This window comes from Hemitrygon akajei, chromosome 18 (genome assembly GCF_048418815.1).
Source record: "Hemitrygon akajei chromosome 18, sHemAka1.3, whole genome shotgun sequence".
Taxonomy (NCBI): domain Eukaryota; kingdom Metazoa; phylum Chordata; class Chondrichthyes; order Myliobatiformes; family Dasyatidae; genus Hemitrygon; species Hemitrygon akajei.
In genome coordinates, this window is record NC_133141.1 from 59349088 (window position 1) to 59376936 (window position 27849).

At 42.5% G+C, this 27849-nt stretch overlaps 1 protein-coding gene across 2 annotated transcripts in view; it reads left to right on the plus strand.

Annotated features, from left to right (window-relative positions):
* The first annotated feature begins 12732 nt into the window (after positions 1-12732).
* The window catches only part of eftud2 (elongation factor Tu GTP binding domain containing 2), a 117280-nt gene continuing 102163 nt past the window's right edge, over positions 12733-27849 (plus strand). The window contains exons 1-4 of one of the 2 annotated variants that reach the window (XM_073071725.1): positions 12733-12808; positions 15498-15606; positions 21502-21661; positions 26234-26312. In XM_073071725.1, coding sequence (XP_072927826.1) covers positions 15508-15606; positions 21502-21661; positions 26234-26312 — 338 coding nt within the window. In that variant the 5' untranslated portion in view covers positions 12733-12808; positions 15498-15507. Of the gene's footprint in view, positions 12893-15497; positions 15607-21501; positions 21662-26233; positions 26313-27849 lie in introns of both variants that reach the window. The other variant, XM_073071726.1, reaches the window with a different exon arrangement.

The following is a 27849-nucleotide window of genomic DNA, read 5'->3' on the forward strand; positions in this document are numbered from 1 at the left end:
GCAGACCCAGTACTGCGCACACAGTGATATTAATTGAGAAACAAATCCCAAGGTGCAAACAAAGTCAGCGTCAAAGTTCATGCAGAGATCAAAACATCCAGAGAAATCCAAAAACCAGAATTGGGAAACAGAGTCAATATTTGGACAGACAGAGTTCAGATACAAATGCTGGAAAGGCTCAGGAAAATTCACTGGCAACAAACAGGTGAAAACACAGGACTAAAATACACTGAGCAATAAACAGAGAGGCAGATGGTAGGTGGAGCACAATGAGACAGAATTGGCAGCAAAACAGGTAATAATGAGAAACAGGAGTACTCAGTAATACAGGGGCCAGAGTAGTGCAGGAGTTTCTTATTGAAACGTATAAAATTCTAAAGGGATTGGACAGGCTAGATGCAGGAAGATTGTTTCTGATGTTGGGGAAGTCCAGAACAAGGGGTCACAGTTTAAGGATAAAGGGGAAGCCTTTTAGGACCGAGATGAGGAAAAACTTCTTCATACAGAGAGTGGTGAATCTGTGGAATTCTCTGCCACAGGAAGCAGTTGAGGCCGGTTCATTGGCTATATTTAAGAGGAAGTTAGATATGGCCCTTGTGGCTAAAGGGATTGGGGGTGTGGAGAGAAAGCAGGTACAGGGTTCTGAGTTGGATGATCAGCCATGATCATACTGAATGGCGGTGCAGGCTCGAAGGGCCGAATGGCCTACTCCTGCACCTATTTTCTATGTTTCTATGACAGGAGCACATGGGGCGTGAAAACAAACACGAGCACATGGCAATACAAAACCACAGACTGACAGCTGGGGGAAAGCACATAAAAAGATGAAGTTCAACTGGACGTACTGACAAACCCATCATATATCTAATTCTATCAATGCTTCAAGCAAAATGATTGGTCCTACCTCACACATAAGCAGGAGAGGAACCAGATATGAAATACCAAAGACTGAAGTACCAAACTGATGGAACTACATTGCAAGGCTACGTGCTTCCTAAATTTGTAGAAACAGCATGGTATGGATGGAATAAAATAATCACATAATCCAACTGTCAGATTAAAATTTTGCTGTCTTGTCACTCCCAGTGAAGTTGATGGACAGGAGGAGGAATCCTCATGAATATCGCATTGTTAACAATGGCTGAGCACAACATGTGTACAACAGATAAAACTGAAATGTTTTCATCTCTCTCCAGCTGCTTTTAGCCACAAGCATATATAAATTGACCTACATCCTCTTAAAATCAATACCACAAGAGAAATGAAATATCAGCCAAATCAATTCACTTCATGTGGTATTAAAAATGTGCATAGCATTCAGAATAAGGTGGACAAACTCGTGGCGCAACCAGAGCTTGATTGATATGATGTTGTGGGCATCATTGAATTGTGGCTGAAAGAAGGTCATAGTTGGGAGTTTAACATCAAAGGATATACTTTATATTGAAAGGACAGGCAGGAAGGCATAGGCAGTGGTATGGCTCTGTATGTAAGAAATGGAATTACATCTTTAGAAAGAGGTGACAGAGAGTTAGAGAATGTTGAATCTTTCTGGTGGAGTTAAGACACTGCAAGGGTAAAAAAGACATTAAGGGAATCATATATAGGCCCCCAAATAGTAGCCAAGATGTGGGGTTGAGATTGCAAAGGGAGCTGGAAAGGGCTTGTAATAAGGGTAATTGATACAATTGATCAGAACTGAAGAAGCCTCTTCTTGGATGAGTGATGAAATGTCTTCTAGACAACACAGCAAGTCCAGCTGTAATTGATTTACTACTGCTTGATAGACAAAGGTTCCATAGCACTTTTGAAATTGGTGACTGCAAAGACTGAGTAGGATAAGGTTACCATGTAGGTGATATCACTGTAACATGCAAGTTCTCCTGGAAGTGAAACACAATTCTGAATTTGGCATGCATTGCTTTATTTTCCCCCTTTTTCATTAAATCAGAATCCTGAAGCTCCAAATCCCCCAGAAGCTAATCTTAGCAATCTTTTTCTTGTCCAACTCACCCCATCTGTTGATCAGCTACCACTCCTCCTTTCCATATTTCTCCATAAAATGTGTGTTTATTTAAGAAAGAAGGCTTTGTCATCTCTGGGCTTATTGTGCTTAATTGCATTAGCATCATAGCCTGATGGAAATGTGGTTGTTCACTTACCCCTCATTGAAATCTTCCTTGTCTGGTTACAACAGCCACTATCTACCTCACCTAGATTGTCACAGGAGATGCCATTAGTATCATCTAGTTATTCCTTGAATTGGCGCCTTACCACTTTCTCTTCCTCTGAATATCTCACCTTAATCCACCTCTCCTGTCCATTTAAAATGCTTTGATGTTCAATAAAAAGAACTGTTACTGATATAGCTTCACTGGTTTGCTTCCTCTTGTCCCTTTGCTGAGCAATTTGTCATCCTCAGTGATTTCAACCCCCATCTCAATACTATTAATGACTAGAATTTTTAAAATATAATTTGTACTGGAAGAATAGTGGAGGCAAAAATCCTGGAATATTTTAAAAAATGATCCTTCCTTAGAATTATAAAGAATCAATAACAGACAAAATGTATCAACTAGTCTATGTTGGATTATGCTCTACATGCAATTTGTCCCCCTTATCATATGTCTTTTTCTATTTCCACATTATCCTTGGAATTTCTAAAATTTATGCATCCTATTAATTTCAGCTACCCTTTGCAGTGGCAAATTCCATATTCTTACTGCCCTTTAAGTAAAATTTAAATTGTCCAGAATTCCTTTAAATTTAGGACCTCATGTTTGTTCTTCCTGACAAAATGAAATAGGCAAAACAGTTTGTGGCTAGTAGAGAAATCCATTTGCTAGAAACAATAAAAGTACTTTTCTTAATTATACTAGTGGCTATCTGGAAGAGTTGGTTGATCACCCAGTCTAGGACCAATGGGATTGTCACTTCTCATCCAGCTGCTTTGAGACTCCTTAAAGTGAAGAAAAATAGGGTGCACTAAACAGGAATGGTGAATGCATATTTTTATTGTTGGATATTTCAGGGACTAGAGACCCATTTTAGAACATAAGATCCAGGAGCAGGAGGAGAGTCCAATTGCACCTCCCCCCCCCCCCCCCCCCCCGAGACTGCTCTACCATTCATGAGAACATGGCTGCTCCAAACTTCAGAATTAGAATCTGAATTACTTTATTTCCAGTACAGTATGTGAAACATATCAGAATTGATTGTGGTTCAATGCCAAGCATAAAACACAGTCTGTTATATAACAGACAACACAATAGCAACCAACAATTTACAAGACAATAGTGCAAACAGCCATGAGCAATCAACAATTAGCAAAATGGTCACACATGCAAACATCAATAATAAACTTACAGTGGTGCTATAAAGTTTGTGAACTCTGCAGAATTTTCTCTATTTTTCCATAAATATGACCTAAAATGTGATCAGGTCTTCACGTAAGTCCTAAAACTAGCGAGAGAGCCCAATTAAATAAATAACATTATGTTTGTTCATCTATTTATTGCAAAAAAGTATCTAATATTGTATGTATATAGAAAATGTATGTGAACCTTTGCTTCCAGTTACTGGTCTGACCCCCTTCTACAGCAATAACTTCAACCAAATGTTTCTGGTAACTGTTGATCCTGCATATCAGCTTGGAGGAATTTTGGGCCATTCCTCCATTCAAAACTACTTCAAATCTGGGATGTTGGTGGGCTTCCTTGCATGAACTGCTTGCTTCAGGTCCTTCTACATTTCTATAGGATTAAGGTCAGAACTTTGACTCAGCCATTCCAAAACATGAATTTTCTTCTTTTTAAACTGTTCTGTTTGGAGGAATTCTTTCAGCTTTTGTCTTCACTCTGGTGATGAACAGGTCTTTTATTGTCAGTATCATACAGTTAATGATCTTCTCCACCGAGCTGGCCACTCACTGCAACCTGGACTTGGAGAGGGAGGAGGTGGCGAGAAATCAAATGGTGATAGAGGCGGTCACAACACACTCCATGATGCCTGAGTAAAAATTCATCAGGATGTTAAGTTTCCTAAGCTGACGTGGGAATAACAATCTCTGCTGGGCTTTCCTAGTGATGAGCATAATGTGCTTGTCCCACTTCAATGTAATGGGTAGTCCCCAGGAATTTGTATGACTTGACCACAAGACACACCCCGACCATTAATTTGCAAGGGGTGGGGGCAGGTAGGGGGTTGTCAGTGGAAGGCAATCTAATTTTCACTGTCTTGATAGCATTAAGCTCCACATTGTTATGAGTAAACCATTCTTTGATAACAAGCCACATCATTATTAGAGTTGAGACCAAATACAGTTGTGTCATCTGCAAATGTTAGGATTTTAATGAATTTGTGGAGGTACAGTTATTTGTATAAAGTGAGAACAGGAGAGGTGAAAGAACACAGCCCTGGGGAGAGCCCATGTTTATAGACGCTGGACTGGACAAGTAGGAGCTTCCTTCCTGTCAGGAAGTTCATAATCCACTGACAGATACTGTAGGGTAGCTGGGTTAGCTTGCTGTGGAGTAACTCTAGAACAATAGTGTTGAAAGAACAAACAAGGTGTTGGTGGAGTTTGTTGGGGGAGGCTTGAATCCAATTTTTCTGAAAAATAAAGTAATCAAAAGGAGCACTGCTTTATACAATTTCAAATGAAAATAATGATAGTCATGAGTATGTAGGCTGAATTTAACCTGAATAAAGAAATGTATTACTGCCCTTTCATAGTACCATTGTTTGTCAGGGAAAGAACATGATAAAGCCTTTTATAAAAAGCTCCTTTATAATATGCAACACATTAAACACATCATGCCTTTTTGAAAAGTGTGTCAAATGTAAAATATTTTACCAGCATATCCAAATAAATAGAAGTTTTTTCCAACCCTTACGAATACAAAATTTGGCTGCATAATTAATACTTAATGAATGGACAGCCTTGACATTCGCTTATTCTATTTTGCTCCGAATGGTCTGATTTTTATTGATGAAGCTAAGCATCAGTAATTTTGTTTCACATGAATGAAGATTTCATTTAATAAACCACTGCAGTAAGCATTTTCTAAAGTAATATTGTGAAATATTTATTTGTGAACTACTGAATTCGAATTAGACACCGGCAGCTTGATTGGCCGTGGGGTGAGGGGAACTGGAAATTTGGACGATTAAGGCAGTTGAGCTATGCAGCAGTCTAATAGGGGATCACAGCCAAGGACTAAGGCAATCATGGGCTCAGTACTCAGATTGGAGATGGTAAAGAGTTCAGTATAGCTTGTGTGTGGGGGGGGTATAATTGCTGAAACATGCAAAGTAAGTAATTGTCAAAAATTGCAGGTGCTGAGATAGCAAAACCTAGTTAATGCAAAAGTGCTCAGCAGTGGTTGCTCTTGGAACAGTTTGGTTCACATTCACCTGTAATGCCCCCCAAATGAAACTCAAGCCATATTAGTCCACGGAATCCTTAAGGTGATGTAAAATAAACTGAACATGGTCTTTAATGCACTTCATTCTTATGTAATGCAATTGAATATCTAGGCATTCATTACTTTTGCAGAAATCTGCAGAACACTGAAAAAATATTTTAAAAAACCTCTAAGGATAAGCAAAAATTAGCACAAGTAGCCTTTATCCTTCTGCTAAGGTCTACTCCTGTAGTCAAGACCCAGATGATGCTTTCAATCTCACAGGTTCAGTGGCCCATGTGATCATCCCTGCACACACGGAGGCCAGTAATTCACATTCACATTGTGTACATATGCACACAAAGAAGGGTCTATTTTGAACTTCAAAAACAATTTTAAAAAATAGTAAAGTGCCACCTGAATTTCTAGGCCCAAGAGTCACAAAATTAAAAAGATCTGCATTGGATTTGAAGAAATTATTACTCTAGAGGATGACATTCATCTGACACCAATAAGTCTGCCATCAGAAGTAATATAGTTAATGCTAAAATAGATGAGGGTGTAGCGATGTACTACATACAGAGCTAGAGACGACACGCAGTCGGTAAGTCGTTTCGAGACTAGTTTATTCAAACTTCGCGGCGCTGGCATTTAATCCCTAGCGCCCGCCCTCTCCGGGCGGAAATAATGTCAGAGGTGCATTACCAAAGCCTCCCCCTGCGCGCTGGCTATTTGTGAGCCGGTTCGCCTGCGCAGAAAGTGGGTCGCCACAAGGGTGCTATTTAAAAAATAAGAGAGGCCTTAAAATAGATCAAGCTGTCAACCTAGATAATAGGTGCCCGGGAGTCTTTGACAAAATGGGACAGGACAATGTAAGTCAGATGTCACTATCTTTATTAGAGTTGGGGAACACTGAAGCTTAATGAACCAGAGCAGAATTAGTCTAAGGTTTCATTACAGATGCTCTGGAGAATCATCTAGGTAGAAAAGACTTTATGAGAAACAAAATTGCAGTTTCCAGAAAATAAATTGACTGAATTTCCTTAAGCAAATATGCCAAAGAAAATTGCTTTGCAAGATTCATAACTATTAATCTGCTATATAGTGTTCAGAAATGACTGAATGGTCATAGAAAGAAAATCACTTCAAATGGACTTGGAACAACAGGTGCTGCAGGGAACCAAGTTGGAAGCTTTGCTTTTATCATCTTCTTTGGTGGCCTCAATAAAGGTTAGCAAAGCAAGGAAATGTAATGTAAAGGGTGATGTAAGCTAGGAAAGGACAGCAGGGTTTCGGATGTCCTCAAGTTTGCAAAAAGAGGAAATAAAATCATCCAGTCATGTCCAATGTTAAGAAAAGCGATGGATGAGATACCCAAGGTAGGGGTGGAGATGGCCGATATCTTAAAAGTGGCATGCATTTTGATCTGGAACTCATTTCAGGGTCATAAATCAGAATCAGGTTAATTATCACTGGCATGTGTCGTGAAATTTGTTAACTTGCAGCAGTTCAATGCAATACACAATATATATATTTTTTGTGTGTGTCATACTCTGCCAGAGCCTCGGCGACAACTTTGTTTTTTCAAGTGGTTGTCTTGGAGGAAAGATTCTGTGAGTGGTCCCCCACATCCTTCTCACAGCGCAGTTGTTTATTTTTACAGGGCCGAGTTGCGAGCTCGACACTTAACCTGGCACAGATGGAAAGCGTGCCCGGGAGTGGCCCAGCTGGGTTCGAACTCGAGAACCTTCGCGCCAGAGTCCAGCACTGATGTCACTGCACCACCAGCCGGCCAAAATATAGAAGAATAAATCAGTCAGTCAATTACAGTATACATATAATGAATAGATTAAAAATCGTGTAAAAACAGGAATAATATATATTTAAAAAAAAGTGAGGTAGCGTTCACAGGATCAATGTCCATTTTGGAATCGGATGGCAGAGGGGAAGAAGCTGTTCCTGAATCGCTGAGAGTGTGCCTTCAGGCTTCTGTACCTCCTACCTGATAGTAACAGTGAGAAAAGGCCGTGCTGGGGGTCCTTAATAATGGACACTCCCTGAAGATGTCCTGGGTACTTTGTAGGCTAGTACTCAAGATGGAGCTGACTAAATTTACAATCCTCTACAGCTTCTTTCAGTCCTGTACAGTAGCCCCGCCCCCACCATACCAGACAGTGATGCAGCCTGTCAGAATGCTTTCTACGGTACAACTATAGAAGTTTTTGAGTGTATTTGTTGACATGCCAAATCTCTTCAAACACCTAATGAAGTATACTGTCTTGCCTTCTTTATAACTGCATCAATATGTTGGGACCACATTAGGTCCTCAGAGATCTTGACACCCATATACTTGAAACTACTCATTCTCTCCACTTCTGATCCTCCCATGAGGATTGGTGTGTGTTTCTTCGTCTTACCCTTCCTGAAGTCCACAATCAGCTCTTTCGTCTTACTAACGTTGAGTGCCAGGCTGTTGCTGCGGCACCATTCCACTAGTTGGCATACTGTATCTCACTCCTGTATGCCCTCTTGTCACCACCTGAGATTCTACCAACAATGGTTGTATCATCAGCAAATTTGTAGATAGTATTTGAGCTATGCCTAGACACAGTGGGCTAAGCACACATCCCTGAGGTGCACCAGTGTTGATTGTCAGTGAAGAGGAGATATTATCACCGATCCACAGAGATTGTGGTCTTCCGATTAGGAAGTCAAGGATCCAATTACAGAGGGAGGTACACAGGCCTAGCTTCTGTAACTTCTCAATCAGGATTATGGGAATGATAGTGTTAAATGGTGAGCTATAGTTGATGAACAGCATCCTGACATAGGTGTTCGTATTGTCTAGGTGGTCTAAGGCCGCGTGAAGATTGCATCGGCTGTTGACCTATTGCGATAATAGACAAATTGCAATGGGTCCAGGTCCTTGCTGAGGCAGGAGTTCAGTCTTGTCATGACCAACCTCTCAAAGCATTTCATCACTGTAGATGTGAAGTGCTACTGGGTGATGGAACTAAAGTTGTGAACAGTGTGGCTCAGTTCAACAAACGCTAGGAAAAGGATGAAGTTAATATCTGGAGCATGGAATTTGTGATGGGGCTGAATGCCATAACTTCAATCTTCCCAAAATATTAGCAGGAGAATTTTGCATTTATCCATACCTGAAAACCCTAAGTTTAACTTAATGACTGTTATGCAACTTATGCAAATACCAGATTTTTGGGAAAGAATTTCTTCTGACTCCACCTGAGCTTGAAAGGGCACACAGGATCTACGTTCCCCGTGCAATTCTGGGTTCCCGCCCACGGCCGGTAATTTTGTGCTTTCATCAATACCAGGTGAAAAACCGTTTGATTATGGAGGCACGCCGCAGAGGTACTTTTGCGTTTCAAAATAGTCATTCGTTTTGTGGAGGATTTTGCCCCCCAGGTTCTGAAGATGCGTGCTGAGTTTAAAGGTGTAATGAAAGTACTTTTTGATCGTGGTTTCAGACCCTCCCTTCGTAATCCAGCCGACCTGCGAATTACGCTTACTACTGGAGAATATAAGTGGTTTAAATCAGTGAAGGATGCTGAGGCATTTGTTGGAAGTCTTCCGGCCAGCCCGTCTCCTTAGGAACCCGGTCTAACCTTCTAAAATGGTGGATAAGTACTTCTCGTAGTAAAACTATTTTTTCCGGACTCAGACTTTTCTTGAATAATTCAGACATTATTTATTGAAATTCTAAGGGCTGCAGACAATCTCTCCCTGGAGTTGGTGTGTTTTTTCTAAATAGATAATCCGAGTTTAATGTTCCCCTGCGGACGTTTAGATTGTACGTGTGTAATCCATTTTATTCTTGTATAACTTTATCTATAGTGACTTTAACTATAAGTGACTTTAACTTGTTTTGGAGGTTTGGAGTTTTTATTGAAGGCCTCCCTGTTGGTTGATTCATAGTTTAAGTTTTGCTCCCTTTTTTTTCTGTAAATGGTTGATAAGTACTCTCTTCGAATCTACAATTTCCCCCTTCTCTCCCTCCTTTTTTTTAATCTTCTATAATTTTTCGCGGGTAGGTTAGTTTTGGTTTTCTTTTGATTTTCTTTGTATTTGTACATTGAGTAGGTTAGGCTTCTTTGTAGAGTTTAGAAACATACAAAATTCTTAGAGGAATAGACAGAATAGATATGGGGAGAATATACTCCATGTATAAGAAATCTGGAAGGAGGTCACAGTCTGAGAAAAAAAAGAGCAGGCCATTTAGGACTACCATGAGAAGAAACTTTTTAACTCAGTGGGAAACGGATGTTTTCAATTCTTCGCCTAGAAGGGGATATAGAACATAGAACACAGCATAGAACATACAGCACAGTACAGGTCCTTCAGCCCATGATGTTGTGCCAACATTTTAACCTACTTCAAGATCAATCGAATCCCTCCCTCTGGCAGTGATACGGGGTTTTTTGAAAGAGATCAATTTTTTGGGGATTTTTTGGGAATAGAGAAATAGGAAAAAAGATCCCAGAAAATGGAACTTGGATAGAAACTCAGTTTCTATCAGTCTTGATGGACTGAATGGTGTCCGTGAACTGAACTCAACGAAAGCAACACACACAAAATGCTGGTGGAACGCAGCAGGCAAGGCAGTATCTATAGGAAGAATAACAGTCGACGTTTCGGGCCGAGAGCCTTCGTCAGGACTGACTGAAAGGAAAGATAGTAAGAGATTTGAAAGTGGGGGGGGGGGGGAGGGGGGAGATCCGAAATGATAGGAGAAGACAGGAGGGGGAGGGGTGAAGCTAAGAGCTGGAAAGTTGATTGGCAAACAGGATACAGAGCTGGAGAAGGGAAAGGATCATGGGACGGGAGGCCTAGGGAGAAAGAAAGGGGAAGGGAAGCACCAGAGGGAGATGGAGAGCAGGCAAGGAGTGATTGTGAGAGGGACAGAGAGAGAGAAAAGACAAAAAAAAGGGGGGAAAATAATAAATAAATAAGGGATGGGGTAAGGGGAGGGGGCATTAACGGAAGTTAGAGAAATCAATGTTCATACCATCAGGTTGGAGGCTACCTAGATGGAATATAAGGTGTTGTTCCTCCAACCTGAGTGTGGCTTCATCTTGACAGTAGACATATCAGAATGGGAAAGGGACGTGGAATTAAAATGTGTGGCCACTGAGAGATCCTGCTTTCTCTGGCAGACAGAGCGTAGGTGTTCAGCGAAACAGTCTCCCAGTCTGCGTCGGGTCTCACCAATATATAAAAGGCCGCACCAGGAGCACCAGACGCAGTATATCACACCAGCAGACTCACAGATGAAGTGTCGCCTCACCTGGAAGGACTGTCTGGGGCCCTGAATGGTAGTGAGGGAGGAAGTGTAAGGGCAGGTGTAGCACTTGTTCCGCTTACAAGGATAAATGCCAGGAGGGAGATCAGTGGGAAGGGATGGGGGGGGGGGGGGGGGAAGAATGGACAAGGGAGTCGTGTATGTAGCGATCCCTGCGGAAAGCAGAAGGGGGGGAGGGAAAGGTGCTTGGTAGTGGGATCCCGTAGGAGGTGGTGGAAGTAATGGAGAATTATATGTTGGATCCGGAGGCTGATGGGCTGGTAGGTGAAGACAAGGGGAACCCTATCCTGAGTGGGGTGGCGGGAGGATGTGGTGAGAGCAGACGTGCGTGAAATGGGAGACATGCGGTTGAGAGCAGAGTTGATGGTGGAGAGAAGGGAAACCCCTTTCTTTAAAAAAGGAAGACCTCTCCTTTGTCCTGGACTGAAAAGCCTCATCCTGAGAGCAGATGCGGTGGAGACAGAGGAATTGCGAGAAGGGGATGGCATTTTTGCAAGAGACAGGGTGGGAAGAGGAATTGTCCAGGTAGCTGTGAGAGTCCATAGGCTTATAGTAGATATCAGTAGATAAGCCATCTCCAGAGATAGAGACAGAAAGATCAAGAAAAGGGAGGGAGGTGTTGGAAATGGACCAGGTAAATTTGAGGACAGGGTGAAAGTTGGAGGCAAAGTTAATGAAGTCAACGAGCATAGCATGCTTGCAGGAAGTAGCGCCAGTGCAGTCGTCGATGTAGCGAAGGAAAAGTGGGGGACAGATACCGGTATAGACTTGGAACATGGACTGTTCCACAAAGCCAACAAAAAGGCAGGCATAGCTGGGACCCATGCGGGTGCCCATGGCCACACCTTTGGTTTGGAGGAAGTGGGAGGAGCCAGGTCTAACATAATTCTCCGTAACTTCCGCCACCTCCAACGGGATCCCACCACCAAGCACATCTTTCCCTCCCTCTCTCTTTCTGCAGGGATCGCTCCCTTTGCGACCCCCTTGTCCATTCGTTCCCTGCATCCCTTCCCACCGATCTCCCTCCTGGCACTTATCCTTGTAAGCAGAACAAGTGCTACACCTGCCCTTACACTTCCTCCCTCACCACCATTCAGGGCCCCAGACAGACCTTCCAGGTGAGGCGACACTTCACCTGTGAGTTGGCTGGTGTGGTATACTGCATCCGGTGCAGCCTTCTATATATTGGTCAGACCGTTTCGCTGAACACCTACGTTCTGTCCACCAGAGAAAGCAGGATCTCTCAGTGGCCACACATTTTAATTCCACGTTCCACTCTTATTCTGATATGTCTACTGTCAAGATGAAGCCACACTCAGGTTGGAGGAATGACACCTTATATTGTCTGGGTAGCCTCCAACCTGATGGCATGAACATTGATTTCCCTCATCTCCATTAATGCCCCCTCCCCTTCTTACCCCATCCCTTATTTATTTATTTATTATTTCCCCCCCTTTTCCCTCTCTCTGCCCATCACTCTTTGCCTGTTCTCCATCTTCCTCCGGTGCTCCCCTCCCCCTTCCTTTCTTCCAAGGCTTTCCATCCTATGATATTCCCCCTTCTCCAGCCTTGTATCCCTTTTGCCAACTTCCCAGCTCCCCCTCCTGTCTTCTCCTATCATTTCGGGTCTCCCCCTCCCCAATCTCTTACTATATCTTCTTTCAGTTAGTCCTGATGAAGGGTCTCGGCCCGAAATGTCGACAGTGCTTCTCCCTATAGATGCTTCCTGGCCTGCTGTGTTCCACCAGCATTTTGTGTGTGTTGCTTGAATTTCCAGCATCTGCAGATTTCCTCGTGCCAACGCGAGCAGCTGTCTATCACCCTCCTGCAACCACCCAGCTCAATACGTTCGTCGATGTTTCATTTTGAATTTGGAAAAATAACTAAGATACGCATCTCTCATGTCCTCAATTGCAGATAACAAGCAAGGTTCCAGCGGAATTTTTTAAAATGTTTATTTTCATTCTCGACAGGCAAATGTATCGGACGTAGTGACAGGTCCTTGCTCCGTAAGCGCGCAGTTGCCATGCGCTGCGGTCGCGCTGCATCTTGGTTGCCCGTCGCCGATCGGCCCTGGATTGTGAGTGGTGGCGTTTGCCGTTTTTTGTGATCGAAGGCTCTTTTTCCAGGGCCCTGGTTCGGATCCCATTCCGAGGAAACAGTCGTAAATATATTCCTTCCTGCAGCTGTTCCCTCCGGTTCTTAGCTATTGTCCATTTCCCCCATCCCCACTTCACTGCTGGTCCTTCCGCCTTCCAGTCACCTCGCTATTTAGGACCCCCTCTCACTGCGTTCTCCTCCCCACTGCTGTTAGTTTTTCCACACTACTACTACCCCCCCCCCCCCACACCGACTGCTTCAGGCTCTTCCATCCTTCCCCTTCCCCACTGCTATTGCTCCTTTTTCTCCCACTGCCGTTTTAATCTAACCGGTAGAACTTCCTACTCTTACTGGGGTTCGTTTCTCCTTCCACACACAACGCACCAGTGTTGTTTCTATTTTAAATTCTCGCTCTGATTTGTTAACTCAAAGCCGGGAGAAGGTAAACCAGCCTGCGACAGAGAATGAGGGGTTAATGTTGACTTGAAAACTATACTACATAATTTGTATTTTTTCTTTCAATATTGAATAGCTGACTAAAGAATATAAAAGTTTTTGGCTATTCTCAGTTTCCTTTAAATGTTTTCCCTTTGCTTTCCTTAACCCTGGTTGATGAACATATGGCCATGCTTCTGAGGTGGAAGGTTGCAGATTCAAGAGCCAGTGCAGAGCACTTTCAATTCAGGATACCTTTTGTATATTTGTTGCAGTATTGCTTGAATATGATGAAAACCTGATATATTTTCTGCCTTTGACAGACAAGATGCTGTAACCTAGAGCGCCAGATAAAGTGCTAGAGGAACTCCGTGGTCAGGCAGCGTCTGTGAAGGGAATTAGACAGCGGACATTTTTAGTCATGATCTTTCATTAGTGTTTCAGGTTGAGGTCCTTTGGTTTTTCCCTGAAATGCTGACTGTCCATTTTCATCGGGAGATGTTGCCTGATCACTATGTTTTACCAGAGAGGGTTTCCACCTGTAAAAGGCACCTGAAAACCAAATAATCCATAGTTTCTGGAATCTGAAATAAAAGCAGAAAATGCTGGAAAGACTCAGCAGGTCAGGCTGTATCTGTGGAAAGAGAAACTGTTACTGTTTCAGATTATCAAGAGAAAGTTTTAATGATAATGCACGTGAAGCATTAAGTATTTTTTCTCTCCACAGTTACTGTCTTAATAGCTGAGTCTTTCCAACATTTGTTTTTGAAAGGTACTTGTAAACATTTTTTTGGATCAGCACCAAGAACTGAATGATTATTTATTATGCCAGAAATGTCGACAGTAACCTTTTCCATTGATGCTGCCTGGCCTGCTGAGATCCTCCAGCATCTTGTGTGTGTTGCTTGGATTTCCAGTATCTGCAGATTTTCTCTTGTTTGTGACCATTTATTATGGCCACTTTTGGAGCTTTACTGTGTGAAAATTGACTTTTTTTTGACATTGCCATAATAATATTTGGGGTATTGGCTTTTATTTTGAGATTGTGAATCAGTTCCTTCCTTACTGAATTATTTGTTTAATAAATCACATACACTTAAGTTAGAATTAAACATTTTTTTGAAATTTATCAAAATGAAAGAGCTCTACTTGGTCCATGTTTTGCCTCAGTTTCTTTGCATAAGTTGAATGAATGAAAATGAAATGTGAGAACAGATTTTATTGACTATATCATAGAGATAGAATCAGGAGTAGGCCATGCAGCCCATGATTTATAAAATCATAAACCATGGCTGTTTTACTACCTTAATGCCAACCTCCTGCATTAAATACTTGCCCTTTAACATCAAAGAGATGATTTTCATGTTAGTATACTTTTTCTGGGGGTTATCAGAGGGAACAGTATTGATGTACCATCTGTTGATAAATGGGGCAAATGTATATATCATAGTTCGGAGCTCATTTGAGCTATGAGGAGGAATGCTAAGTGCATTGCAATGTTGGTGGAATGAGTTGTCAAAAGGGTAGAAGGAGGGAAATGTGAGTTTGTTTACATGAGAAGAAATAATTGAAAAACATTTCTTTAAATCATATGGACCTGTTAAATGTTGGTGTTCAGAAGGATTTTAATGACTCGTATGTGAAACAGTCAACATGCAGATTTCAAAAGCTAATGACAACTGTGACACAACATAGCAGTCAATTTTGTTTGCTAATAATATCCATCGTCTGAAGTTGCCCAAGTCAATTCAGATTTGCCTTAACAGTTGAGTTTGCTCTGTGAAAGGTCCCAGGGAAAGACAGGAAAGCAGATCAACATCTGAATGACTGAAAACAGTTGTGAACTATACTACTGTGTTTATATTTTGGAATGACTATCAAGATTTGATAGTCATTCAAATGGAGGGTTATGGGCTGAGTGCAGGTAGGTGGGACTAGGTGAGGATAAGTGTTCGGCAAGGGCTAGAAGGGCTGAGATGGCCTGTTTCCGTGCTGTAATTGTTATATGGTTATATTTGATAAAATAAAATTAATACAGAAACATTCTCCATTATGTTGATGTAATTCTGAAGGTTTTGCATTGCATTTTCCAACACCTCCAGGACTGGGAAAATGGGTTAATTTATTGCTGTACATTTTATGGTTCTGTTTATTCATTCAGCTATAAGTTATAAGTGTTTGATACCCAAATCAAAGTAAGTAAGTACATTGTTCAACTTGTCTATTTATTTCAGATTTCCCATCATGGATACAGATTTGTATGATGAGTTTGGTAACTATATTGGTCCAGAGTTGGATTCTGATGAAGAAGATGGCATAAGCAGAGATGAAGATCTGGATGAGGTGAGGGGAAAAAATGTTCTTTAAACACTGATACGGCTCAAAAAAAAAAGTCTTATAGGATGTTTTGATGATACCAAAATATACCCTTATGGATTGTAATTTGTATTATAAACACAATTGTAAAAATATCTTGTGTATTAAATAATATCTTAAATTTATATCTTGCCCATTTATGGAAACAATTGCTTTTTCATTAGAGTACCATTACAGGTCCATTGTTTAGCCTTTATTGCATTGTTGTTCCTCTCTGCAGCTCGTGGCGTATCAGCGGCAACCTTTGCTGTTTCTTTAGCATTTTGTCTATTTTACAAGTCTGAGTTGCTAGCTCGATGCTCAACCCAGCACAGATGAAAAGCATGCAAGGTGCCGGTCAAATTAGAACCTGGGACTCCTCGCCTTGCAGTTCAGTTCAGATGCCACTAAACCACTGGCTGGGCTTTATTGCCTAGCGCAATAATTTTTATTATGAAAGTATTACACTAAAGATACATTCTTGATATCTGTCCAACTTGCCATGGCTTTGTTTATGTGCTTTGCACTTTATCTGTAGCTTGTGTATGGAATCCTCTACCTGGATGTCGTACAAAGTTTTTCACTGTATCTTGGTACACATGACAAATAATAAACTGATTAACTAACTGTTATTTTTGATGTAAATTCCTCTAGAAATTCTCACAAATATTCTGTATTCTGATCTTTTGGAACAGTCATAAAATGTGATATTGCATAGAAGCAGTAAAGGTACATGTGACATTAAGATCCAGATATACTTACACACTATACTGTGTGCAAGTCATAGGCATGTTTATACAGTTGCAAAAAAGAGTTTGTGAACCTTTTGTAATTACCTGATTTTCTACATTAATTACTCATAGTATGTGGTCTACTCTTCATCTAAGTCATAATAATAGGCAAACACAATCTGTTTAAACTAATAACACCAAACAATTGTACTTTACATAAACATAGAAACATAGAAAACCTACAGCACAATACAGGCCTTTTGGCCAACAAAATTGTGCTGAACATGTCCCTATCGTAGAAATTACAGTCGGCCCTCCTTATCCGCGGGTTCCGCATGCGCGGATTCAACCAACCGCGTTATCAGGAAAACTCGGAAGTTCTCTCTCCAGCACTTGTTTGAGCATGTACAGACTTTTCTTGTCATTATTCCCTAAACAATACAGTATAACAACTATTTACATAGCCTTTACATTGTATTAGGTATTATAATTAATCTAGAGATGATTTAAAGTATACTGGAAGATGTGCATAAGTTACCACGGATCGGGAATCAAAAAAAAAATGGATGTTCTCTAAGTTGGAACAGGTACATCCCGTATTATTTAGCATCAGTCAAACGTTTGTCTTAGTATATAATATATATTTTACCTTTCTATACATATAAAACACTTAAGAAACATATGTATTTCAATAATTAAACCATTGCATTGTAGCTTTCATCAGGGCAGGGCCTTCACGTGCTCCATTATTCTCACTTTATCCTTTAAAATTGTTCCGATTGTTGACCGACTGTAGCCTAAACGCTTTTCCAAAGACCGATGACGTTTCACCTCTTTCCGATCGCTTTATTATTTCCACTTTTTATTTTCAATTGTAATCGTTTTCCAGAACAGAAACACTGCGGTCGGTGGGTCCTGAGCTCTGCCGGGTCTTAAAATCCACTGCACTGAGACAGGTTAAATAAGCTCCGGTGCTCCGCCGGGTCCTAAAGTCCACCAACTTAAGCATCTGCGTTTTTGGTTTCTGCAGGGGGTCCCAGAACCAATCCCTCGTGGATAAGGAGGGCCGACTGCACTAAGCTTACCTATAGCTCTCTATTTTTCTAAGCTCCATGTACCTATCCAAAAGTCTCTTAAAAGACCATATCGTATCTGCCTCCACCACCGTTGCTGGCAGCCCATTCCATGCACTCACCACTCTCTGAGTAAAAAAACTTACCCCGACATCTCTGTATCTACTCCCCAGCCCCTTAAACCTGTGTCCTCTTGTGGCAACCATTTCAGCCCTAGGAAAAAGCCTCTGGCTAACCACACGATCAATGCCTCTCATCATCTTCTACACCTCTATCAGGTCACCTCTCATCCTCCATTGCTCCAAGGAGAAAAGGCCGAGTTCACTCAACCTATTCTCATAAAGCATGCTTCCCAATCCAGGCAACATCCTTGTAAATCTCCTTTGCACCCTTTCTATGGCTTCCACATCCTTCCTGTAGTGAGGCGACCAGAACTGAGCACAGTACTCCAAGTGGAGTCTGACCAGGGTCCAATATAGATGCAACATTACCTCTCGGCTCCTAAATTCAATTCCACGATTGATGAAGGCCAATACACTGTATGCCTTCTTAACCACAGAGTCAACCTGCACAGCTGCTTTGAACTTTATTGAACACATTGTTTAATCATTCACAATCCCAGCTGGAAAATTATGGGGACCCTTGTATTTAATAACTGGTAGAACCCTTTTTGTCAGCAATAACCTCCAGCAAATGTTTCCTGTAGCTGCTGATCAGACTTGCGCAACGACAATGAGGAATTTTAGAACATTCCTCCATACAAAAACTTTCAGTTCAACAATATTTCTGGGATATCTTGCATGAACAGCCCTCTTCAGGTCATGCCACAGCACCTTAGTTGGGTTAAGGTCTGGACTCTGACTTGGCCATTCCAAAACACAAATTTTCTTCTTTTTAAACGATTCTGTTGTTGATAATCTTATGTTTCGGATTATTGTCTTGTAAGCTTCAGGTGACGGACTGCCACCCTGACATTCTCCTGTAAAATGTCTTGATACAATTTTGAACTCATTGTTCCCTTAATTGAAAGCTGTCTGGGCCCTGAGGCAGCAAAGAAGCCCCAAACCATGATGCTTCTTCCACCGTGCTTCACAGTTGCAATGAGATTTTGGTGTTGTATGCAGTGCCCTTTTTTTCCCTCCAAACGTAGCATTTCTGCCAGAAAATTAAACATTGCCACAGAGCATTTCCTATAAGTGTTGTGGAACATCCGGTGGTCTTTTGCAAACTCTATAATTCTTCTTCTCAGGTCCTCTGAAAGTTGCTTTGATTGAGGCATGGTGCTAAAATTCCTCATCGTCGTTGTGCAAGATCTTTCTTGAGAAGAGTAGGCTCTGTCAGTAACCTGACTTTGTGTGTCATTTTTATAGGACAGGGCACCTCTGCAACCCACACCTCCAATCTCATCTCATTGTTTGGAACACCTGACTCCAAATAGCTTTTGTAGAAAGGTGTTACCCCAGAGATTCACGTTCTTTTTTGACCCTAGACTGTGATTGTTTAAATGGTGTACTCAGTATAGACAAGAAGTACAATTTCACGCTGACTATGGTTCTTTACGGGAATGGGACTCGTTCTTGGGGTTTCATGACGGCTGTTATTTGGCATGCCAAGAGCTTGGCCTAAGAGCTCAGCTCGCCTTTGGAGGGCTGAGATCTCGTGGCTCTGCGGATGGGCGGATTGAAGGTTGGTGTCCGGGCAGATTGGTGTGTCGTGGGAGATGGAAGATCTAAGGCTGTGTGCCCAGAGATCTGAGATCTTTGGGCACAGAGCTTTGAAAAAGCGATGCAACGGACTTTTAACATTGTAAACCAGTGCATTGTTATGTCTCCTCTCGCTGTGAAATGGAGACACCTCTTTCTCCCGTATTAGGGAGAGAGAGAGAGAGAGAGAGAGAGCCTGTGGTATGTCGAATACTGGGTGAGCAAGTGGTATTTGGAGTACTGCAAGTCTGTCTTTGTTGCTTTGCTCACGTTTGAGTGCTCGGTGACAGGTGCTGATGCTTTTTTTTCCCTGGTGGGGGGAAGGGCAGATTGTTGCTTGATGCCGCTTACTAGCTGGGGGGGGGACTTTGGGGTTCCAACATTTAACTGTCATTCATTCTTTGGGGGCAGTCCTGTTTTCGTGGATGGTTGTGAAGAAAAAGCATTTCAGGATGTATATTGTATACATTTATACAATAGTATATTGTACTATTAGTTTAGGCAGATTGTGTTTGTCTATTATTGTGATTTAGATGAAGATCAGACCACATTTTATGAGTAATTAATGCAGAAAGCCAGGTAAAGCAAAGGGTTCACAAACTTTTTCCTGCAACTGTAGCAAGGGTGTGTAATACTTCTGCACAGTTTTTTGTCAATGTGGAGTGGAGAGCGAGTTTGTAAATCTGGCGGGAGCAAAGGATGTTGGGAGAAGCGCGGCAGGTGAGGTGTGGTTGAGAATGAGTGCTTTGGGGGGGGGTTTGTGGCGCGGGTGCAGACATACCCAGCCCTGAGACACCAGGCAAGGTAATTTGTTTCTAGACAATTGCTTTATTGATCATTACAGAATGTCTCTCTGGTGTTTTCTGCTCCCTTTCCGCTCCCTTCCCTTTTCCCAACCATGATTCCCCTCTCCCTGCCCCCTACCCACTCTCCATTCACAATAGAGACCCATATCAGAATGAGATTTATTGTCACTCACAGATGTTACGAAATTTGTTTTTCTTTTTGTGGCAGCAGTATAGTGCAATAATAAAATTACTACGGAGCTGTTGGACATAGATACAGTTGTCAGCCATACCTAGCATGGCCCCAATTCAGTTTCAATTAAATGTTAAATTTGTTTTAGTTTTCTTTTTAATTGTATAATTTTAAGAGAACATAGAACAATGCAGCCCATGATGTGCTGAACTAATTGGAATATTAATTAAGTACTTAGCTAAACTAATCCCTTCAACCTACACAATATATTTTTTTCTAAATGATTTAGCAGAAACTTATCGGACCTGTTGAGGTTTGGGTCCTGCATTCTGCTGCCTGTGGCTTAGTTGCTACTTACAAATTGCTCTACGCAGGGGTGTCAAACTCATTTTAGGTCACGGGCCGGATTGAGCAAAATGCAGCTTCATGCGGGCCGGATCAGTCGGACGCGTGCGAACACAGCTTTCGTTGCCTCCGTTTTTTCAGCCTGCTCTCATGTGTCTCAGTCTCTGCTATAACTACAAAGTGTTTCACTTTACAAATTCCGTTTCTTATGAAGAAGACTGCCGAATAAACACTAAAAACCCTGAAAACCTGGTACCTGAATAAACTCAGCATTAGCCATATCATACGCCATAGGCGCTTCGATTACTGGGGCCAGCTTTAATAGTAATTAGATATTATCTTGCAGGCCAAAGATAATTCCACCGCGGGCCGGATTTGGCCCGCGGGCCTTGAGTTTGACATATATGCTCTACAGGATATTAGGGGCTGTTCAACTGCAGGACATGTACAATGTGGGAGGCATACCAGAGTTTGCCTATTTAGCCATTGACCATAACTTTGCAATTTGTGGCTGAGGATGAATTATAAGGGTAGACCATCTGTTTTGCTGCTCATTCTAGTCTGACACCTATAATGTTACAATCCTTGCCCAAATGCAAGGCACAAGCAGACATTTGGTAAGGAAGGCTGTGAAGAAGTTTTAAAGATGATTGCTACCAAAATTGTTTTCAAGACTAAATATTCTTGGCATAGTCACATTTTCTGTCCTGAAGTTGATACTTAAAAATGAAGCAGTTTTTTTATGTTGTCCATATTTTGATGTTAGTTAAAAATTCAAAATGAGAGCCTATAACTAACGTCTTAACGAGTCCAAATAAAAATTTGTTTTCTATAATGGATGGATGCATGCTCCTCAGCCAGGTGCCATGATTTATGTTGTATCAGGCTAGAGAAGAATTTTCTGAATTTTTTTGATCATTACATAAGCTCACAAGGGTCTTTTTTTCAAGCTACAAGTTTAAATGAATGGAAGGCAGCTGTAGGACATGACATATTTATCTTTCAGCTAGTTACTCAGTAACATATACATATGTTTGTGTTGGAATAAATAAGGAGGATGAGGAAGATGAAGAAGCTGGAGATCAGGATGAAGATCATGTTGGAATGGAAGTGGTGCTGCATGAGGATAAAAAGTATTACCCCACTGCAGAGGAGGTATATGGACCTGAGGTAGAGACAATTGTTCAAGAGGAAGATACTCAGCCACTTACTGGTAAGTAAGGTGATACATTTTAAGTAAATTAATAATCTAATGGGTATTAAGGTATTGTTCACTGTAGTTAATTCTATTATTTGAAAACTGCTTCTCCTAGATCCATAGAACATTACAGCACAGTACAGGCCCTTCAGCCCTCCATGTTGTGCCGACCCATATAATCCTTAAAAAAATACTAAACCCACACTACCCCATAACCCTCTATTTTTCTTTTATCCATGTGCCTGTCCAAGAGGCTCTTAAATACTTCGAATGTTTTAGCCTCCACCACCATCCCTGGCAATGCCCTGAGAAGCAGGTACTGACTATCCACCCTATCTATGCCTCTCATAATCTTGTAGACCTCTATCAAGTCCACTCTCATTCTTCTACGCTCCAAAGAGAAAAGTCTCAGCTCTGATAACCTTGCTTCATATGACTTGTTCTCCAAACCAGGCAACATCCTGGTAAATCTCCACTGCACCCTCTCCATAGCTTCCACATCCTTCCTATAATGAGGTGACCAGAATTGAACACAATACTCTTTAAGTACGGTCTCACCAGAGATTTGTAGAGTTGCAACATGACCTCTCTACTCTTGAATTCAATCCCCCTGTTAATGAAGCCTAGCATCCCATAGGCCTTCTTAACTACCCTATCAACTTGCGCAGCTACCTTGAGGGATGTATGGATTTGAACCCCAAGGTCCCTTTGTTCATCCACACTCTTAAGTAACTGATCATTAATTCTGTACTCAGTCTTCTGGTTTGTCCTTCCAAAATGCATCACCTCACACTTATCCGGATTGAACTCCATCTGCCATTTTTCTGCCCAACTCTGCAGCCTGTCTATATCCTCTTGTAACCTTCGACAACCTGCAGCTTCATCCACAACTCCTCCAATCTTCGTGTCATCTGCAAACTTACTCACCCATCCTTCCGCCTCTACATCCAGGTCATTTATAAAAAATCACAAATAGCAGGGGTCTCAGGACAGATCCCTGTGGCACTCCCACTAGTCACTGACCTCCAGGCAGAATACTTTCCTTCCACAACTACCCTCTGCTTTCTTCCTTTAAGCCAATTTTTTATCCAAACAGCCAAGGTTCCACTTAACCCATGCCTCATGACTTTCTGGATGAGTCTCTTGTGAGGGACCTCGTCAAATGCCTTGCTGTAGACCACATCCACTGCCCTACCCTCATCAATTTCTTTTGTTACCTCTTCAAAAAACTCAATCAGGCTTGTGAGGCATGATCTTCCCTTCACAAAGCCATATTATTGACTATCCATGAGTAGACTGTACTTCTCCAATGCTCGTAGATCCTATCCTTAAGAATCCTTTCCAGTTGTTTGCAGACCACTGACATAAGACTCACCGGTCTATAGTTCCCAGTTTTTTCCCTATTACCTTTTTTAAATAAGGGAACTACATTTGCCATTCTCCAGTCCTCCGGCACTTCTCCTGAAGCCAAAGAGGATTCAAAGATCATAGCTAATGCTCCAGCGATCTCTTCTCAATTCCCACAACAACCTGGGGTGTATCATATCTGGCCCTGGGGATTTATCAATCTTGAATTTTTTAAGAAGATCCAGCACTACTACTTCCGCAATCACATTGTCCAGCACACAGGCCTGCTCTATTTCGACCTCACCCTGATCAAGATCCTTTTCACTTGTGAATACTGAAGCAAAGTATTCATTTAGGACCTCCCCAACCTCCTGCGCCTCCAGGCACATGTTGCCCTCTTTATCCTTTAGCAGTCCCACCTTCGTTCTCGTCATCCCCCTGTTCTTCACATGCGCATAAAACGCCTTTGGGTTCTCCTTAATCCTACATGCCAAGGCCTTCTCATGCCCCCTTCGAGCCTTTCTTTAGTCCTTCTAAGTCCTTTCTTAGTTCCTTCCTGGCTACCTATATTTCTCATGAGCCCCTCCTACTTCCTGCTTCTTATATCTAACATATGCTTCCTTTTTCCTCACATGTTTCGTCAGCCACGGTTCCCTTTTCCTACCATTTTTTCCTTGCTTCAGTGGGACAAACCTGTCCTGAACCCAGCTCAAGTGGTCCCTAAACTTCTCCCACATTACTTCTGTGCTTTTCCCTTTGAATATCTGTTTCCAATTTACTCTCGCTAGTTGCTGCCTCATCCCTTCAAAGTTAACCCTTCCCCGGTTAAGCACTTAACCATTTTGTCTGATTTTATCCCTATCCATAGCTATGCGGAAGCTAAAGGAGTTGTAGTCACTCTCACCAAAATGCTCCCCCACCAAAAGGTCTGTCACCTGACCAGGTTCATTACCCAGAACTAGATCCAGTATAGCCTCTCCTCTAGTCAGCCGGTCCACATACTGTGTCAGGAATCCTCCTTGAACACACCTGACAAATTCAGCCCCATCTATCCCCCTTGCACTCAGGAGGTGCCAGTCAATATGAGGGAACTTGAAATCACCCATAATTACTACCCTGTATTTTGTGCACCATTCTAAAATCTGCCTATTTATCTGCTCTTCAGTGTCCTGAGGGCTATTTGGGGGCCTATAGACTACTCCCAGCACAGTGATTGATCCCTTCCTATTTCTGACTTCCACCCAGACTGACTCAGTGGACACTCCCTTTGCAGCGTCCTCCCTTTCTATAGCCGTGATCCTATCCCTGACCAGCAATGCCACTTCCCCCCCCCCTCCCCTTTTCTACCTCCCATCCCATTCCTTTTAAAACACCTGAACCCCGGGACCTGCATCATCCAATCCTGCCCTTCCTCCAACCAAGTTTCAGTAACGACCACAACATCGTAGTTTCATGTACTAATCCATGCTCTAAGTTCATCCTCCTTGTTCCTAATACTCCTAGCATTCAAATAGACACATTTCAACCCCTTTAACTGGCTACAATTATGTTTTGTCCCCTGCCTGTCCTTCCTCAGAGCCCTTAGCATCATGCCTTTGTCCTTCTACCTTAATCCCTGCACTCACATTCTGATTCCCACCCCCCTGCCAAACTAATTTAAACCCTCCCCAACAACATCAAACCTGCCCGCCAGGATATTGGTCCCCCTGGGATTCAAGTGCAACCTGTCCTTTTTGTACAGGTCACACCCGCCTCAAAAGAAGTCCCAATTTTCTAGAAATCTGAATCCCTGCCCCTGCTCCAATCCCTCAGCCACACATTTATCCTCCACCTCATTCTATTCCTATTCTCACTGTCGCGTGGCACAGGCAGTAATTCTGAGATTACTACCTTTGAGGTCCTCCTTTTCAACTTTCTTCCTAACTCCCTGTAGTCTTCTTTCAGGACCTCTTCCCCTTTCTTACCTATGTCATTGGTACCAATATGTACCACGACCTCTGGCTGTTCTCCCTCCCACCGCAGGATATCTTGGACACGATCAGAAGCATCCCGGACCCTGGCACCTGGGAGGCAAACTACCATCAGAGTTTCTCTCCTGTGTCCACAGAATCGCCTGTCTGACCCCCTAACTATAGAGTCCCCTATCACTACTGCCTTCCTCTTCCTTTTCCTACCCTTCTGAGTCACAGGGCCAGACTCTGTGCCAGAGGCACGGCCACTGCCACTTCCTCCAGGTAGGCTGTTTCTCCCCCACCCCCCACAACAGTACTCAAACAGGAGTACTTATTGTCAAGGGGTACAGCCAGAGGGGTACTCTCTAGTACCTGACTCTTCCACTTCCCTCTCCTGACTGTGACCCATTTCTCTGTCCCCCGTGGCCCCGGAGTGACCACCTGTCTGTAACTCCTCTCTATCACCTCCTCTCCCTGACCAGACGAAGGTCATCGAGCTGCAGCTCCAGTTCCCTAACATGGTCCCTTAGGAGTTGCATCTCGGTGCACCGGGTGCAGATGTGGCCGTCTGGGATGCCGGGAGACTCCAGGACCTCCCACATCTGACACCGAACACAGAAAACCTGCCTCACACACATACTACTTCCTTTTGCAATCAGCAACTGCCTCGCCTCGTCCTGTTACCGCCGAAGTCTGTTGCGCCAAAGCCCTTTCACTCTGCTGCCTCTCACTCCGCTGCCCACTACCAACGCTGCCCGCTGGATATGGCTGCCTTTTTTTAAAACTGTTCGTGCTCAACTGGCTGACATCAAGCGCCTACGCAGTCTGGCCTCTCTCTTTCCCTGAGAACTCAAAATGTCTTCCTGCTAAAAATCCTTAGGTGCTCTCCTGCTGCCTTCTTGTTCCGAATGAAAATCCTCTCCCATTTTCTGTTCTCTTTGGTGTTCTGGTCCTATTCCCACCCCCCCCACAAATATGCAGTTTCTAATTTCTAATGGATTTTATTTTAAAATAAAGGCAAGCTTATTTGATTAATGATGTTGGACCTTGTTTTGTGTTCATCATGTGGCTTCTTGGGACTTGCTGGTAAGGTAATCACTATGAAAATGGAAAGGAGTTTTTGTTTAAATAAAACTCAAATCGTTCTGCTGCATCCATCTTTTTAGGCCTTGCTATTAATAGATCTATTTCAGCTGATATAATAGTTGAGACATTTTCTGTTGAAGTATGTTTTTTTTAATTTCAGTTAATTGCTGTTTTTGAAATTGAAGAGTTTTCTGTCTTTCAGAACCCATTATTAAACCTGTCAAGAAAAAGAAGTTTACACTGATGGAGCAGGAGTTACCAGAAACAGTATATGATATGGAGTAAGTGAATGTTTTTGCAGTACATTTTAAGCCCATTTCAAAATTAAGTCAAGGTTAATTGGAAATAATGATTATTGTTATGGAAGGAGTTTTTGCTTAAAGAGTACAGAGAAAATTTACAAGGATATTGCTGCCTCTGGAGGACCTGAGTTTTAAGGGAAGATTGAATAGGTTAGGACTTTATTCCTTGAAACGCAGAAGATTGAGAGGAGATTTGATAGATGGGGTAATGCAAGCAGGCTTTTTCCACTGAGCTTGGGTGGGACTGCAACTAGAGGTCGTGGGTTAAGGGCAAAAGGTGAAAAGTTTAAGAGGAACATAAAGGGAAACTTCTTCACTTAGGGTGATGAGAGTGTGGAATGAGCTGCCAGCACAAGTATGCATGCACAAGACTTTTACTCTAAAACACATTGATGAAGGAAGAGCAGTAGCTGTAGTGTATATGGATTTCAACAAGGCATTTGATAAAAGTACCCCATGCAAGGCTTATTGAGAAAGTAAGGAGGCATGGGATTCAAGAGGACATTGCTTTGTGGATCAAGAACAGGCTTCCCACAGAAGGCAAAGAGTGGTTGTAGATGGGTCATATTCTGCATGGATGTCGGTCATCAGTGGAGTGCCTCAGGGATCTGTTCTGGGACCCTTGCTCTTCGTGATTTTTATAAATGACCTGGATGAGGAAGTGGAGGGATGGGTTAGTAAGTTTGCTGATGTCAAAGGTTTGGAGGTGTTGTGGATAGTGTGGAGGGCTGTCAGAGGTTGCATTGGGACATTGATAGGATGCAAAACTGCGCTGAGAAGCAGCAGATGGAGTTCAACCCAGATAAGTGTGAAGTGGTTCATTTGGGTAGGTCAAATATGATGGCAGAATATAGCATTAATGGTAAGACTCTTGGCAGTGTGGAGGATCAGTGGGATCTTGGGTTTCGAGTCCATAGGACCCTCAAGGCAGCTGGTCAGGTTGACTCTGTGGTTAAGAAGGTGTATGGTGTATTGGCCTTCATCAATCGTGGATTTGAATGTAGGAGCCAAGAGGTAATGTTGCAGCTATATGGGACCCTGGTCAGACCCCACTTGGAGTACTGTGCTCATTTCTAGTCACCTCACTACAGGAAGGATGTGGAAACCATAGAAAGGGCGCAGAGGAGATTTACAAGGATGTTGCCTGGATTGGGGAGCATGCTTTATGAGAATAGGTTGAATGAACTTGGCCTTTTCTCCTTGGAGCGAAGGAGGATGAGAGGTGACCTGATAGAGGTGCATAAGATGATGAGAAGCATTGATTGTGCGGATAGTCAGAGGATTTTTCCCAGGGCTAAAATGGTTGCCACAAGAGGACACAGGTTTAAGATGCTGGGGAGTAGGTACAGAGGAGATGTCTGTGGTAATTTTTTTTACTCAGAGTGGTGAGTGCGTGGAATGGGCTGCCGGCAACGGTGGTGGAGGCAGATACGATAGTCTTTTAAGAGACTTTTGGATAGGTACATGGAGCTTAGAAAAATAGAGGGCTATAGGTAAGCCTAGTAATTTCTAAGGT